At 39.6% G+C, this 18,478-nt stretch overlaps 1 gene segment (V, D, J or C); it reads right to left on the bottom strand.

Moving 5' to 3' along the window:
- Positions 1–9,339: 9,339 nt before the first annotated feature.
- LOC117705623 (T-cell receptor alpha chain V region 2B4-like) lies at positions 9,340–10,265 on the bottom strand. The segment is given in 2 exon segments: positions 9,340–9,986; positions 10,163–10,265. Coding segments are annotated over 2 exon segments (399 nt in total).
- Between the last annotated feature and the right edge of the window lie 8,213 nt (positions 10,266–18,478).

Genomic DNA, 18,478 nt, shown 5'->3' on the forward strand with positions numbered 1-18,478 from the left:
ACACACCAGCAAAGTAAAAGGAGCTCCAGAGAGGGAAATACCAGGAAATGGAGGATGTAAAGGAGGAGATGGAAAATATGAGGAGGAAGATTTAATTGGAGGAGGAAAAGAGAAGTCAATAAAGAAGGAGAGAGAATAAAGAGAGACATATAGAATAAAGAATGTTGATAACATCTCCAGGAATTGTATTGTTTCATGTTCACACACACACACAGGCGTGCACATGCACTGGTGCTTGTGTGACTGTGTGTGTGTTTGTTTGTGTGTGTAAGTTCTGCCAAGTGGGTTGACAGTGCTCCCTACAAGAGTCATAGACAATCTACCTAACAAAAACACTGTTTGATTATATTTGTTTGTTTTTTAAAGATTTGTGTTTTTCTTATTTATTCTCTCAAATATTACATCCTGACTGCAGTTTTTCCTCCCACTCCCCCACAACCTCTCCTCTCCTCAAGATCCACTCCACCTTGGTTTCCCTTCAGAAGACAGTGGGCCTTCCAGGCATATTAAACCAAACATGACATAAAATGTTAAAATAAGACTAGGTGCATAGCCTCATATCAGGGATGGACAAGGCAACCAGGCAGGAGAAAAAGAGTCCCAAGGTCAGAAAAACAGACTCAGAGACAGACCCTGCTCCCACGGCTCAGAGTCCCAGAAAAACTCCAAGCTAACAACCATAACATATTTGCTGAGAATCTAGAGAAAACCCATGTGGCTCTGTGATTGTTACTTCAGTCTCTGTGGGCCCCCAACAGTTCTGGTTAATTGACTCTGTGGGTGATTTTCTTGTGGTGTCCTCAACTCCTTTAGTCTTACAATCCCTCCTCCATTTCCTCTTCTGTAGGATTCCAGGACTCTGCCCAAGGTTTGGCTGTGGGTCTCTGCATCTATTCTTATCTGTGTCTGATAAAGCTTCTCTGATGGCAATTATCCTTGGGCCCTTTCTACAAGTATAGCAGAATCGTTTTATTGACTTTTCATGTTTTTCTCCAGTCATGTCTGGTCTGTTTCTGTCCTAGGTCTCTTGGCTCTCCAGCCTGTGTCCTGGCCCTCCAGGCAGTATCAAGCATGGACTCCCTCTCCTGACATGGGTCTCATGTTGAACCACACATTGGTTGGCCACTGCCACAACATTTGTGCCATCTTTACCCTGGCACTCCTTACAGGCAGGACAAACTGTAGGTCGAAAGTTTTTGTAGTCGAAAGTTTTGTGGTGTCACAGTCTCTACACTGGAAGACTTATCTGGCTATAGATGATGATCAGTTAAGGCTTCTATCTCCCATTAATAGGAATCCTCACTAGGGTCACTCCCACAGATTCTTGGGAGTTTCCATTGTACTAGGTCTCCACCTAACCATTGAAATGCCCCACAACTCCAGTACATTTCTCCCCGCATCCTCTCCCTGCATCAGTTCCCCCTCTCCCTATCTAATGCATCCTGTTCTCATCCATGCCCACAAAATCTAATGTCCCTCCCTTGAGCCCTCCTTGTTGCTTAGCTTTTCTGTGTCTATGAATTACATCATGATTATCTTTTTACAGCCTATGTCAACTTATAAACATAGCATGTTTATCTTTCTGTATCTGGATTACCTCATTCAGGATGATTTTTTTTTTTCTAGTTGCATCCATTTGCCTGCAAATTTCATTATGTCATTCTTTTTCATCATCTGAGAAATACTCCATTGTGTAAATGAACCATCTTTATCAAATCTTTGGTTGGGAGACTTCAGGTTGTTTCCTGTTTCTTGCTATTATGAATAAAGCTGCTATGAACATACTTGAGCAACTGTCTTTGTGGTAGGAAAGAGCATTTATTGATATATTCCCAGAAATGGTACATCAGGCTCTTGAGGTAGATACATTCCCAGTTTTCTGAGAAACCATCATATTGTTTTACAAAATTGTAGAATCTCTTATATACTGAAAGGAAGCATCACCAGTTAATAAAAATCTGCTGGACTGTTAGCTGAGGCAGGAAAGAGGAAGCTGGAGTTCTGGTAGGGAGAGAGGAACTCTGAGATTGAGTCAGGTGTGCAAAAATATTTGTCCTGAACTCTGAGGAGACAGACATGTGAAACTAAGTCTAGGTTACCAGCTATGTGTCACTCATAGAATAAACAGGTTAATTAATTTATAAGATATTCAGGGAATGTAGTTTATGACATAGGCCTAGGCGATTATTCAAAAATAATAAGTTTTAGAGTTGTTACTGTTGAGGATAGAGTTGTGCCCCGGCTTCTTTTATACATTTCCTAGTCCATTTCTGATCAAACAAAAAATATAATAATTACAAAGCCTTCTGTTCACTGATTTCTGCCCACATGTCTGAATGGATTCATAAGATTCAACTCTGTAGATACTCAGCCTAGTTCTTCTTTCTTAGGTCTTTCAAATTTTCAGGATTGAGACCTATCCTTTTGTAGGCCACATTCATGCAGATGGTCTCTGGGAGCTCTGTGAAGCCTTAGAGTGAGTGGTGATTCATGTTGTTAGTGAATTTTACAAGATGAGAGCATATATAGGCCTATATGCTAGAGTATCTTGGAGAGCTATTACAATCTTGCACAGTTTAGAAATTCTCATTCTTAAGATTGAAAAATTGAAGTCACATTTCAATACACAGGCTTAGAGGTAGATGTGGGGTTTCAAATGAATCAACTATGAACAGAAAAGATAATATTTTCCCACTTTCATTAGTTCTTTGAGAATTTCATTCAAGGCAGATTGATTATATTCACTTTTCCACCAGTTCTTAACAGTTCCAGCCCTCCTCCTTACTCATTCAGCTTTTCCGTCTTTGTGGAAATGGCATCTGCTGAAGATATTCCTGGCCTCATTCTCCTTCCCAAGTATCCTAACCCTGGCCACCAATGGTTTCTCCTCAATACCTGCCACTGTTCCAAGGCCCTAATATTCACCCAAAGCAGTTTCTCCCTAGAGGAGTACATGGCAGGAAATAGTCAAACAGAGGGCTGAAATCAATGAAACAGAAACAAACTGAACAATGAAACAAAGAGTTGTCTCTTTGAAAAAAATCCACAAGACAGACAAACTCTTGTCAAAATTAACTTAAAATGAGAAGAGAAAATCTAAATTAACAAAATCAGAAACTAAAAGGGGGACTTAACAACAGACATTGTAGAGATCTAGAGAATCATGAAGTGACAGTTAAAAAGTCTGTACTTTCCACCAAATAAGAAGACATAAACAAAATGGATAGTTTTCTTTATTGTTACCACTTACCAAAGTTAAAAGTTAAATCAAGATCAGATAAACAATTTTTTAAATTCAATAAATAAATGAAGCCCTGGTCTAGAAAGTTTTGGCTCAGAATTCTACCAGTCCTTCAAAAAAAAAAGATAACAACAATATTTCCCAAATTATTCCACAAAATAAAAACAGAAGGAACATTGGCAAGTTATTTTATGAGGCCACAGTTATGCTGACATCGAAACAATGCAAAGATTCAAGAAAGAAAGAAAACTACAGATAACACATGGCTCAACACATGAAAAGCAATCAATGTAAGACATTGTATAAAGAAACTGAAAGGAAAAAACACAAGATCATCTCATTACACATAGAAAAAACTGACAACAGCCAACAGTTCTTCATGATAAAAGACTTGGAGAGAGTAGGCATCCAAGGAGCATGCATCAAGATAATAAAGACAATTTACTGAAGTCCTATAGCAAACATCAAATTAAATTAAGAGAAACTCAAAGCAATTCCACTAAAATCAGGATGAAGACAAGGCTGTCTACTCTCTCGATATCTCTTCAATAAAGTACTTGAAGTTCTAGCTAGAGAAATAAGACAACTAAAGCAGATCAAGGGGATACAATTTGGAAAGGCTATTCTCAGATGAGAAGATAGTATACAGAAGTGGCCCCAAAAATTCTACCAGAGAAAACCTACAGCTGATAAACACCTTCAGCAAAATGGCTAGATACAAGATTAATTCAAAGAAATCAGTAAGGAGCCTTCCTATATACAAATGAAAATCAGACTGAGAAAGAAATGAAGGAAACACCACACTTCACAGTAACCACAAATGATAACACATCTTGGGGAAACTAACCAGGCAAGTGAAAGACTTATATTATAAAAACTTCAGGTCTTTGAAGGAAAAAATGTGGAAGATGTCAGAAAATGGAAAGATCTTCCATACTCATGGATCTATACTAAAAGCATAGTCAAAAAGGCCATGCTGCCAAAAACAAATGATAGGCTCAATGACATCCCCATCAAATTCAAACATAATATTTACAGGCAATGAAAGAACAATATTCTCCTTTGTATAAAAAAAAAAAGCAAAAAACAGGATAGGTAAAAACATCCTGAACAATAAAAGAACATCTGAAGGTATGACCATCCCTGATTTCATGCTGTACTTCAGAGCTATAGTAATAAAAACCACATGGCATTGTATAACAACAGACATATCAATCAATAGAATTGAAAATCTAGAAACAAATCTGCAGATATATGAATACTGGCTTTTGATGAAGAAGCTGAAAAGACACAATGGAAAGCAGGAAGTACTTTCAACAAATGGTGTTGGTCAAATTGAATGTCTGCATGGAGAAGAATGGAAATAGATCCATATTTGTCTCCCTGCACAAAACACAACTCCAACTGGATCAAAGACCTCAATATAAAACCAGATACATTGCACCTGATAGAGAAAATGGGAATATTCATTGGATCAAGAGAAAACTTCCTGACCACAATAGCAATAGCTCAGACACTAAATCAACAAATAAAAAATGGCACTTTATGTAAGGTAAAGGACAGTGTCAATAGGGCAAAACAGCAGCCTAGAGTATAGAAAAAGATTTTCACCAATTCCACATGCAATAGAAGCTAATATCCAACATATATATTCTGGCATCAATGGGAAGAGAGGCCCTTGGTCCTGTGAATGCTTCATGCCCCATTGTAGGGGAATGCCAGGGCAGGGAGGCAGGAGTGGGTGGGTGGATAAAAAACACCCTCATAGAAACAGGGGAAGAGGGAGGGAATAGGGAGTTTCTGGAGGGAAAACCTGGAAAGGGGATAATATTTGAAATGTAAATAAATAAGAAATCCAATAAAAAGGAACCACAACAAAAAAGAACATAAGAAACTAGACATCAACAAACCAAATAGTCAAATTTAAAAATGGGGTTCAGACCTAAACATAGAATTCTTGACAGAGGAATTCCAATAGCTAAGAAGCACTTAAAGAAATGTTCAACATCCTTAGGTATTATAAAAATGCAAATCGGCTCCCAATCTCACAGAACCTAGACAAAGCAGGCCTCCCAGGAGCTCTAACACAGGCAGTATCCTAAGTAAAGAGACAGCAGTGCCCACAACAAACAGGGAGTAACTGGGACCCACTAGGACCCAGGAAGTCACTCCTGGCCATGAGCACTGATACTTTCCTGTCTGCCCCTGAGCACTGAGCAGATTGTGGGCCCCAGCTCTTACCCCAGTAGTAACACCCAACCCACACAGTTCTGATACAACCAAGATAATACAAAAGACAGGCTCCCATCAGAGATAGAACAGGTAGCACTAAGGAGATCCAGATGGCAAAAGGCAAGCACAAGAACATAGCATCAGCAACACAGGGTACTTGGCATTATTAGAACCTAGTTCTCCCACACAAGAAAGTCCTGAATTTCCCATATTACTAGGAAAGCAAGATTCAGATTTAAAATCACTTCTAATGATGATGATAAAGGACTTTAGGAAGGACATAAATAACACTCTCAGAGAATTTGAGGAGAGCACAGGTAGACAGGTAGAAGCCCTTAAAGAGGAAACACAAAAGTCCCTTAAAGAATTACAAGAGACACAACCAAACAGGTGAAGGAATTGAACAAAACCATCCAGGACATTAAAATGGAAGTAGAAACAATCAAGAAATCACAAAGAGAGACTACGCTGGAGATAGAAAACCTAGGAAAGAAATCAGGAGTCATAGATGCAAGCATCACCAACAGAATACAAGACATAGAAGAGAGAATCTCAGATGCAGAAGATACCATAGAAAATATTGACACAACTGTCCAAGAAAACACAAAATGCAAAAAGTTCTTAACACAAAACATCCAGGAAATCCAGGACACAATGAGAAGACTAACCCTAAGGATAATAGGTTAGATGAGAGTGAAGATTCCCAACTTAAAGGGCCAATAAATATCTTCAACAAAATTATAGAAGAAAACTTTCCTAATCTAAAGAACGAGATGCCCATAAACATACAAGAAGCCTATAGAACACCAAATATACTAGACCATGAAAGAAATACTGCCCATCACATAATAATCAAAACACCAAGTGCACAAAGCAAAGAAAGAATATTAAATGCAGTAAGGGAAAAAGGCCAAGTAACATATAAAGGCAGACCTATCAGAATTACACCAGACTTCTCACCAGATATTATAAAAGCTAGAAGATGCTGGTCAGATGTCATACAGACCCTAAGAGAACACAAATGCCAGCCCAGGCTAATATAACCAGCAAAACTCTCAATTGCCATAGATGGTGAAACCAAGATATTCCAGGACAAAACCAAATTTACACAATATCTTTCCACAAACCCAGCATTACAAAGGATAATAGCAGGAAAGCTCCAATACAAGGAGGGAAATTATACCCTAGAAAGAGCAAGAAAGTAATCCTCTTCCAACAAATCCAAAAGAAGATAGCCACACAAAGATAATTTCACCTCTAGTAACAAAAATAACAGAAAGTAACAATCACTGTTCCTTAATATCTCTTAACATCAATGGACTAAATTCCCCAATTAAAAGAAAAGTGCAAATCAAAACAAATCTGAGATTCCACCTTACACCTGTAGAATAGCTAAGATCAAAACCATAAGTGACAGCTCTTGCAGGCAGCTCTTGTGGAGCAAGGGGAACACTTCCCCATTGCTGTTGTGAGTGCAAACTTGTACAGGCACCAAGAAAATTAATATAGCATTTTCTCAGAAAATTGGGAATCCTTCTACCTCAAGACCAACTATATCACTCTTGAATATGTAGCAAACGGTAACTCCATCCTACCACAAAGACACTTGCTCACCTATGTTTATATTTATACCTTTGTTCATAATATCCAGAAACTGGAAACAATTTAGATATCTCTCAACTGAATATTGATAAATAAAATGTGATACATTTACACAATAGAGTATAACTCAACTGTCTAAAAAAAAAGCCAACATCATAAAATGGATGGAACTAGAAAAAAGTCATCCTGAGAGAAATAAACCAGACCAAGAAAGACAAACATGGTATATGATCATGCTATAATTCACATACCCAGAGAAACTAAGTAAAAAGGAGGGCTTGAAGAGGGACTCATGTATCTCCCTTGGAAGAAGAAATAGAATATATTCATCAGGTGGACTCAGAGTGAGCTAAAATGGGAACAGGAATCATCAGGTGTTGTGATGGAGGGAGAGAATACTGTAAGAGGCAACTGGGATTGGAGTGCATTTCAAGGATGGTGCACTTTTCTAGTGCAAAGGAAACTCCCAGGATTCTACTACCATGACTCTTGTGAGGACTCCCAGTAACTGGCTATCTTCTGAAACCAGGGAACTTCCAGTGAAGGCACTGGGACACCGACTTGTCACAAAACCTTTGACCTACAATCCATCCTGCCTGCATGATGTGCAGAAGCACTGGAGGCACAGAACTTGTTAGAAGGGCTAACCAATTGCTGATCTAATTTGAGGACCAGGCCCAAAACGGGAGCCTATGTCCAACATTGGCTGGACAACCACTATCTGCAGGACAGATAACCTAGAGACCTAAGATAGAAAAAAAAAAAAAAAAAAAAAAAAAAAAAAACCAGAGTGATTCCTAATGATGGTCTGCTATACTCTTAGATAAGTGCCTAGCCCAATCTTCATCAGAGAGGCTTCCTCCAGCATTTGATGTGAGCAGATGCAGAGACCCACAAGCAAACATTAGTCTGAGCCATAGCTCATGTTGGAGATCTCTATTGGGTCCCTTATATTGGATCCAATGTAAAAACTCAACGTCGGGCATGGGGGTGAATTGTAGGAGCCAGAGTAGTTGGAGACACCAAGAAAAAATGGTCCACAGAATCAACTAACCAGGGCTCTGAGGGACTCACAGAGACTGAAGCAAAAATCATGGAGCTTGGATGGATCTGCTGTAGGTCCTACACAAATACATTATGATTGTTACCTTGGTGGTTTTGTGAGATACCTACCAGTGGAAGTAAAAGTGGCTCTAACTCTTTTGCCTACTCATGGAAACCTTTTTCTCCAACTGGGTTGCCTTACCCAGCTCTGATATGAGGGTTTCTATCTGGTCTTATTGTAACTTGGTATTTCATGTTTGGCTGATATCCTTGGCATGCCTGCATTTTTCTGAAGGGAAAGAAAAAAGGAGCAGATCTGGGGGAGATCTGGAAGGTTGGAGGGAAACAACTAGGAAGAATGTAGAAAATGGACACTACAGTCGAGATATTGTATGAAAGAATAAAAAAATTAAAAATAACAATAAATGTTGGTATTTTGGAAAATAGGAAGCCTTCGTTCATCATTGATAAAAATAGAAACTAATGTAACAACTATGGAAATCAGTGTGAAGGATTCTCATACAGCTAAAAGAAGAAGTGTTATAGGGTTCAGCTTTGTAATTCCTGGATGTATATCTGAAGGACTCTGTATCCTACTATAGAGATACTTGCTCAACCATGTTAATTGCTGCTCTACTCAAAATTGCTAGGGAATGAAGGCAGCCTAGATGTTCATCAACAAAGGAACAGATAATGAAAGCTTGGATAACAATACATATATTTATGTATTCATTATATATATTCTTTTGGGTAATGATTATATATAATTTGGCAAAATGGATAATGAAATTGTAGAATTTGCATGGAATGGATATAATTGAGAAATACCATAGTAAATGAGTTATTATGGCCTCAGACGAACAAACACATGCAAATCTTAGCTTCTATTTTTCATCTATATGTACTCATGTGACTATGGATGTGAGTAGATACCAGGAAACTAAAAGAGGGAAAAGGAGCATAATGAAAGATTAATGAGTAGGAGGTAAGAGAACAGAAGATATGGAAGTGGAATGGGGGGCCTTGGCAACAACGAGGTTTAAGTAAGAATAGAGAAGTAAGAGATGGCACAGTGGATACACTTAGAGAAGGGTCAACGGAAAATAAACATGTATGAAACTGCCCTACAAAAACCTTCTACTTATAAGCTAGGTTTTAAAAATAGGAAACATATTTTATTGAAAATGTTTTAAAAACAAAGAAGGGACAGTGCTGCAGAAGTGATCATGGTCTTTAGGGCATGGCATGTATTTAGTAACATGGCCATGTGCTTGTCTTACAACTCAATAAGAAATTCACTTTAAGAGTGTGTACACTGCTATGTAACCATCAGCATGTGAGAAAAATGAAAAATATTTCAACCAAATCAGTCTTGTGCCTTTTTCCCTCAGGTTTACTTACATACAAAATGTTAAAATGCTTTTCCAATCAATCAAGCCCTCTCCACTCTTGTTCTCAATTCTTATTGCATACAGAATAGAGACAGAATGTCTCCACTGGGTAGTGTGTGCCATATCTCAGGCATTAATGGGGCACAGTAGGTTTGTGTGCAGGCTGCAGGTGCCTGGGGAGCACTGTGTGCTCACTGCACAGAAGTAGAGAGCAGAGTCACCAGGCTGGGAGTCTCTGATGTGCAGGGAAACATGCAGGTTGGCTTTATTGAGGTGAGCTGTGAATCTGCCTTCTTCCTTTTCACCATTGGAGATGATGGACATCAGAGCCTTGGGGCTTTTCCCAGAATGCTGTCTGTACCACCAGAAGTAGTCAACATTACGATCACTGGAAGTGCAGTTGAGAGAGGCCATGCCTCCTTCTGGGATAATGAGGGAATCTGGACTCTGCTGTACCTTCTGCTGGCTGCTCACCCCTGTGGGAAAAGACAAAGGCCAGACAATCAAGACTAGATCTATATGGATGCTAACACTCTAGAATGTTTTTTCCATGGCTCTCACACCCCTAACTAGATATTAAGAACATCTGAGTTTCTACCACTAGCCTGGAGCTAATATCACACTTGGATCCAGAAGAAATTCCCAAACTTACAGTTTAACTGCAGCCACAGGATGACTAGTGAAACACTCAAGGATTTCATTCTCTCCTCCTTCTTCTTCACTGAGGACTGAGATCCTCAACTCTAAGTTGGCAGCTAAAAGAAAAAAAAGACTCTTCATGATCTCAGAAGCACCAAGCCTTTTCTCCAGCCCTTTCTCTACCCCTCCCCCTCTTCCTGTACCCTTCTCCCCAGACCCCATCCCCCACTTCCCTTCCATTTGAGAACTTTGCTAAGGATCCCAATGAAAACACTGCCATCTTGTGGGCTCAACATAGTGATCAAAGAAGTATTCAAACTGCAAAGTATTCTAACCTAACTAGTTAAAAACTAAAGCACTTGAGATTTTAGCTGGAGTTTTGTTTGTTTGTTTGTTTTAATCTTTTTTTTATCAGATTTTTTTTTACCAGATTTTATCCTCATCCAGGTCCACCCTCTGACTGTTCACAACCCATACCTCCTCTCCCCACCACCAGGCCTCCATGAGGATATCTTCACAGCCCCACCCCACCACACCTCCTCATCGTGGCATGGACAGAACAGCTGCAAGGTAATTGTTTGTGGGGAATGTTTTCTAGAATACCAGCAAATATGCAGTTCTGTCTTCTTTGAAATGACAAAAATCACATAAAAACCAAAAGGCTGATGTTTAAACTAAAACTCAGCCTGATGGGATCATTTGAAGATCTCCACAGTGGTCATTAAAATTGCATTCCCTGTTAACTATAAGTTCATATTAGCAATAATAAGTAGTTTTTCTTTCTACAGGAGTAAAGGCACTCTCTATTCATAATGGCTAAACTTTAGTTCCACTTTGTGTTCTCTACCTGTAATCCTTCTAGTTCTAAAGAAAAGTTTTCTGGAACATCGAGGTTCTACCTTACTCTCATGAATTGTACTTTTTCATCACCTGCTATCCTCTGAAAGGTAGAAACCAGAAGTGGTATGCTAAAGCTAGATGTCATTATTGTATTGTACGGGGATATAGCTCTATGATAGAACACTTACTGTTTTGGAGACTCTATATTCAACCCCCAGAACCACAAGCAAAGGCCTTTACTAATCAGTTTGTTCTTGAACCCCATGGGTCATGCAAAACATTCCTTCCCATTGCAATCTTCTTCCTTAGAAAGTGTTATGTTTGCCTGTCCTCTGAGCTCCATATTCATGGCTCTGCCAGCATTTCTGGAGGCATGTGGCCACCAGGGACATTAGATGAGAAACCTGCTCCCCTCAATCGCATGCACATTCTGCAGCAGTGAGCTGCACCCTGCTTACATGCTCAATTTTCTGGCCCACAACTCTACCTGCATTCCTGAAGGCTTGCTGGCAACAGGAACACTAGGTGAGCAAAGCAGCTCCCCACCCTAATCTCTGCAGCAGGCCCAGCAACACTTAGCTGTGCCCTGTCCCCTGAGTTCCATCTTCCTATTAAAAGCTTAGCCTGAATTCTAAGAGGCTTGCTGGCATCAGGGACAACCAAGAAAGCCCTGTACCTGGCAATCTCCTGCCTGCTGGGTTCCCCTGGGGCACATCAGCAGCAGTGATCTGTGCCCTTGTGCCCTCAGCTCCATCTTCTGACCCTTAGCTCAGCCTCATTCCTGGAGGCCTGCTGGTACCAGAAACAATCAGGTGAGCCCCTTAACCCTAATCCCCTGCCTACCATGTCCCCTTGGGGCAAGCTCAGCTGCAATGCACTCTGTCCCATGAGCTCCATTTTCTGGACATCTGCCAATACCCTGACAACCAGTGAAAATCAAATAGACTTTCAGCCTAGACAGGAATCTAGCTTAACTGTCACCTGAGAGACTTCACCCAGCAGCTAATGGAAACAGGTGCAGAAACCCAGAGCCAAACATTAGGTGGAGCTTGGGGATTCTTGTGAAAGAGTGGGTGGAAGGATTGAAGGAGTTAGAGAGGTCAAGAACACCACACGAAGACCTGCAGAATAAACTAATGTAGACCCACAGGGGCTCACAGAGATTGAACCACCAACCAAAGAGCCTATATGGTATACGCCTAGGCCCACTACACACGTGTGACAGATATACACCTTGGTCTTCATGTGGGACCCCTAACAGCAGAAGCAGGGGCTCTCACTCTGCTCCCTGCCTTTGAATCTCTTTCCCCTAACCAGACTGCCTTGCCTGGCCTCAATAGGGGAAGATGTTCCTAATGCTACTGCAGGTTGATATCCATGGGAGGTCTCCCTTTCTCTGAAGAGAAAGGGAAGGGGAGGAGATGGAAGAGTGTGGAACTGGGAAGAGAAGAGAGAGGGGACTTGTGATCTGGATATAATGTAAATTAATTAATAAATGAAAAAAGAAATCAAATGACAACAAAGTCTGATGAGGATATTGAGAAAGAGGAAGCCATCATTCACCAGATTGTGTTAGAAACATAAACTGATATAGAAATGGGTGTGAAGCATTCTCAGACCTAAAAGATAAAGTCTTGTGTAACTCAGCTATGTAATTGCTGGGTATATACCTGAAGGACTCTGTATTTCACTACAGAGATACTTGCTCAAACATGTTTAATATTACTCTATTCAAAATTGCAGGGGATGAAAGAATCCTAGATATTTATTAACAAAAGAATGTATAATGAGAACTTGGTGGAGATGTACATCTATCTCTAGATAGAGAGATACATAGACAGATAGATACATACATAGATGATAGATAGATAGATAGATAGATAGATAGATAGATAGATAGATAGACATATTGATAGATGAATATTATTCAAAAATAAAGTAAAAGAAATTATAAAATTTTCATGAGAATGCATAATTTAAAAGTACTGTACTGGGTTCTTCAAACTCAGAGAGACAAATACACGCAAACATAAGCTTCTAATTTTTATTTATGTTGAGAAGGCTAGGCTGATTCCATGATGGACTTCAAATTGGCAGTTAAGGAGACTAGGTCTAAAAACTGGACAAGTCCAGGCAAGCACATGCAAATCAACTACTAAAAAAAAAAAATGGTTCTGGAATGGCTAGAGATAGAGTGAGATAAAGCTCATTTGCTCCAGAATTTTTCAGCAACAGTTTCCAGCCTTCACACCCCAAAATTCCACATTCTTGCCTTCACACTCCAGAATTCCACATTCTTGCCTTCACACTCCAGAATTCCAGTGTTTATTCGTTTTTCTTGAATAAAGTCCTGTTGAGCAGGAATAGATCTGTGAACATTCTAGATCTCATTTCTTTCTCCCTCTCTCTTTCTGACTCTGCCGCTCATCTCCATTTCTCTCCTTTCTTCCTTCTCTCTCCTCTTCCCTAACCCTTTCACTTTATCTCCCTCTCCATTTCTAACATAGTCATCAAACCATATGTATCAGGGGAATATCTATGCCAGAGCTGAAGTAGGTCACATAGAAACAAATAAAGAAATAATTGTCCTGGAAGACTCTGCGAGTCTCCAGAGACTGTAGAGTGTGGGTAAGAAAGGAGTTAGAATCAACCCAGCTAAGTAGCAGGTGTTGGTTCACGCTTCAGTGGCCTGCTATTGAATAGTTTATTTTTAGGCATATTTAAGGATGATAATTTGGTGAAAACTTCACTGATGATGATTAACTTATCCTGTGTATACAATAAAGCATAATAAATCTTTATCATCAACAAGTACAAAGGGAACAGAAGGAAAGATGCTTATACTCAAACTATATTCTGCAAGAGTACATTATTCATAACAACAATAACAATATTCATTTCTCTCTAAATATCAAACATGAGAAAAGGGATAATCATAGTGGCACATGTTTAAAATCCCAGAGAGAATTCAGGTTTTGGATCCTGAAGCAAGAGGATGTGAGTTTAAGGCATTTCTTAGACATGCAGGAAGGCCTTGTTTCAAAAACATCAGTAGGAGGAGATAGAAGGGTAAGAACATGGCCTTGGAAAATGTTCAAAAAAGGAGCAGGAAACAACTTGAAGAAGAGTCTTTGTAAAATACACACCTCTGTTGGAAGACCCTGCATTAAGGTCACAGTCCACCATGTCTGGATAAGCTCCCTGAGCTCACAGAAAATGGAGGACTCCCTTTCTCAGTGGGCTTCGTCTTCTCTGCTTGATCTTATCTGGAGAGTATCTCTAAGAACAGGTGCCTGACCTTATCTAGAGGATGACCCTGCACAGAGCTTCTGGCAAGTGCTACATGGTTTACCACTCAACCCTTCCTCTCTTATGATAATTAGGTAATGTGTTATGGCCAATCAGCCCTTCCCAAAAAAAATCTTGGAAAAAAGTCATGTTACAAGCCTATGGCAGAATAAATAGATAAATCTGCTGTCCTTGGCCCCTTCCCAGTCCGCTCTCCCAAAGTTATTCATCCCATTCCTCCTCCCCCCTGTCTCCAAGAGGATGCCCCTCCCTAACTCCCTGGGAAGTTTCCATGCCTGGATGTTGCCATGCACCCACCTTGATGATAATAGACTGAACCTCTGAGCCTGTAAGCCAGTCCCAATTAAATGTTGTCCTTATAAGAGTTGTTGACCTTATAATGTTGTCCTTATAAGAATTCTCTTACAAGGCCCAGCAGATTTATCAAATTCCTCTTGTAAAATGAAGCATTCCTACCCTACCCAGTAATGTATATCAACCTTAGAAATCATTACTCACCCCCCAAGATCTATATCAGATCTAGATCTGATCCTTGTTCACCTGAAATAAAGTTGAACTGTTTCTCTGAGGCAGACCCAGAAGTCAATCATTCAATGCTCAAACTGTCTAAACCCTGTCTTGTCCACTCCCCTGTCCCCAACCCCCGTGGACAAACAGCCACAGGGATAATGAAAAGATTATATACTTCCTGGGAAGAAAGATAGCATAAAATATGTAGAACTAGATAAACTGTTTTCTCAGAAGAGCAAGAGAATGGCTAGTTAGAGAAAGAGCACTTTCTTGCATCACTGTGAACATGAAACAAAGCATCAAGTTGTGAATACCAAAAGAGGGGATTGATATGTAAAAGTTTGGGAGTCACAAAGTAATCCACAGAGTCAGATTGTCTTAGTTAGGGTTTTACTGCCATGAACAGATAGCATGATCAAGGCAACTCTTATAAGGACATTTAATTGGGACTGGCTTACAGGCTCAGAGGTTCAGTCTATTATCATCAAGGTGGGTGCATGGCAACATCCAGGCATGGAAACGTCCCAGGGAGTTACGGAGGGGCATCCTCTTGGAGACAGGGGGGAGGAGGAATGGGATGAATAACTTTGGGAGAGCGGACTGGGAAGGGGCCAAATATAGGATTATAAAAAAAAAGTAATTTTTAAAAAAGAAAGAAAAAGAAAATTACTTTAAATGAAACAAATGTTTGAGTGGTACTTAACGAACCAAAATATAAGGCAAAATGAAACGATGAAAATAATTCAGGATTTAAAAACTGAATTCAATAGAGATATGAACTTTGAAATTAATCAGAGACTGGAGCAATGATGCCAAGTTCTAAAAGACTATACATACCAACCTAGACAGCAGTAAACAGAGGTATTAGAATTATGCTAAATACACTGCACCTGTCATTAAACTTTCTCCTAATTATAATGACTACTACTGTAAATTATAGAACTAACATGAATCCAATGATATTTTATATGACACTCAAGATGGCTACTTACCCTTAAATTCTGAATGTCCTTCCAGTAATTTGAATAAAATAAAGAGCATTGATCAGTTCTTCCAAATTCCTATGTAAATCCTCTTGTATACTCAACACATTAGTAACATTTTTTACTAAATGATTAACAAAAGTAGCTGTCTTAACTTCTTGTGTCACAGCAATTGCAGAAGCAGTGGTGCTAGCAATTAATGTAATTAAAGCTGTTATACCAGCAATAATCAAGCCCACTATCCTCTTGCTTCTGCTTAAAGCCTGACTCATTTCTTCCAGTACTTGCAAGCTATTTTAGAATACCAAGGTTCTGTGATACTCAGGCCACTAAAACAAAAACTGGTTGATAGACATCTGTTACTGACATGCTGGATTTCAAAACACAATTAGAAGGTGTACAATCTATGAAACTTACATTAAATACTGTAGAAGAAACAAAAGTAGTTTTAACTTGACAATTAAAAGAGATTTAACACATATGCTAACACCTGTTTGAAATCCAGATCCTGCCCCAACTTTATCTCTTGCTAACATAACATCATAGAGAACTGCAGCTAATTTCTTTATATGTCTCTGAAAATGTCCAGAACCAGACTTTCAAATGAAGACTGTTATTTTCAATATTGGATTGATTTCTAGACCAGTCCATGATTGAGTCTGAATAACTGATCACATTTAATAACAATACAAGAGGCACTATAACTTCTCCTTTTGATTCTCTATTCCACAGGTCAGCATCATTCTTTGTCCTGGCATCAGCATGTCTCACCCATTGCTCTGGTGGCCGGCCACCATGCTCCTTCAGCATCCTGCAGAAAAAACACAAACATACCCTCTTCCCCAGATTTAATACTTGATTGGGATCATGCCTTATGCAGGTAAGTGGATCCTTCCCTTTCACCTATGCATACATATGCCTAGTTGTAGAGTGCCATAGACACTCAGCAGAAAGTTCGTTGGCATTCAAATTTTAAAAGAAAAAAAAAAACAGCTTTAAATAAAAAATTTAAAAAATTTGATTTAAATAAATTTGTGTTGTACAGAGTTATAACTCCCCCTTTTTTTATTTTATGAAGATATTGTTTTAAAGTTCCATGGGCCCATTCCACAGTGTCTTGTCTTTGACAACTATGAGGAATCCCCATAATATGGGTGATGTTAAATTGCTGCCAAAGAGTCTCAAATGTTTGAATGCCATAGCCAGTTCCATTATTTGTTTGTTTGTTTGTTTTTCTTTTTCTTTTTTATTATTGGGTACTTTATTTATCTACATTTCAGATGTCATCCCCTTTCCCCAGTTCTCACCCCCAGAAACCCCTTAACTCATGCTCCCTCCTCCTATTTCTAGGAGGGTGTGCCCCCACCCAACCACTCACTCCCACCTCCCATCCCTCAAATTTCCCCTCACTGAGGCATCCAGCCTTCAAGGGACCAAGGCCCTCCTCTCCCACTGATGTCCAACAAATCCATCCTCCTCTACAAATACAGCTAAAGACATGAGTCCCTCCATATGTGTTCCCAGGCTAGCTGTTTAGATCCAGAAAGCTCTGGTTGGTTGGTATTGTTGGTCGCCCCATGGGGCCACAAGCCCCTTCAACTTCTTCAGTTTTCTCTATAACTCCTCCACTGGGAACCCTGAGGGCAGTTTGATGGTTAGCTGTGAGCATCGCCTCTGTATATGTCAGACTCTGGCAGTGCCTCTCAGTAGACAGGTATGTCAGGCTCCTGTCAGCATGCACTTCCGGGCATCCACAACAGTGTTTGTATATGGTGATTGCATCTCACAGTGACTCCAGGTGGGGAAATCTCTGGATGGTCTCTCCTCCAGTTTCTGCCCCACACATTGTCTCATATTTGCTTCTGAGTATTTTGTTACTACTTCTAAGAAGGACCTAAGCACCCACACTTTGGTCTTTCTTTTTCTTGGGCTTTATGTGGTCTGTGAGTTATGTCTTGTGTATTGTGAGATTTTGGGCTAATATCCACTTATCAATGAGTTTGCAACCATGTGTGTTCTTTTGTGATTGGGTTACCTCAATTAAGAGGATATTTTCCAGTTCCATCCATTTGCCTAAGAATGTCATTAATTCATTGTTTTAATAGCTGAGTAGTACTCCATTGTGTAAATGTACCACATTTTCTGTATCCATTCCTCTGTTGAAGGACATCTGGGTTCTTTTCAGCGAGTGGCTATTATAAATAAGGCTGCCATGAATATAGTGGAGCATGTGTCCTGGTTATATGTCCTGGTTATATGGAGCATCTTTTGGGTATATGAACAAGAGTGGTATCGCTGGATCCACAGGTAATAGTATGTCTAATTTTCTAAGGAACTGCCAGACTGATCTCCAGAGTGGTTGTACCAGCTTACAATCCCACCAACAATGGAGGAGTGTTCCACTTTCTCCACATCCTCGACAGCATCTGCTGTCATCTGAGTTTTTAATCTTAGCCATTCTGACTGGTATGAGGTGGAATCTCAGGGTTGTTTTGATTTGCATTTACCTGATGACTAAAGATGTTGAAATTTTCCTTAGGTGCTTCACGGCCATTTGATATTCCTCAGTTGAAAATGTTTGTTGAGTTCTATACCCCAATTTTTAATAGGGTTATTTGATTGTCTGGAGTCTAATTTCTTGAGTTCTTTGTAAATTTTAGATATTAGCCCTCTATCAGATGTAGGAT

Source organism: Arvicanthis niloticus, chromosome 3 (assembly GCF_011762505.2).
Source record: "Arvicanthis niloticus isolate mArvNil1 chromosome 3, mArvNil1.pat.X, whole genome shotgun sequence".
Taxonomy (NCBI): Eukaryota; Metazoa; Chordata; class Mammalia; order Rodentia; family Muridae; genus Arvicanthis; species Arvicanthis niloticus.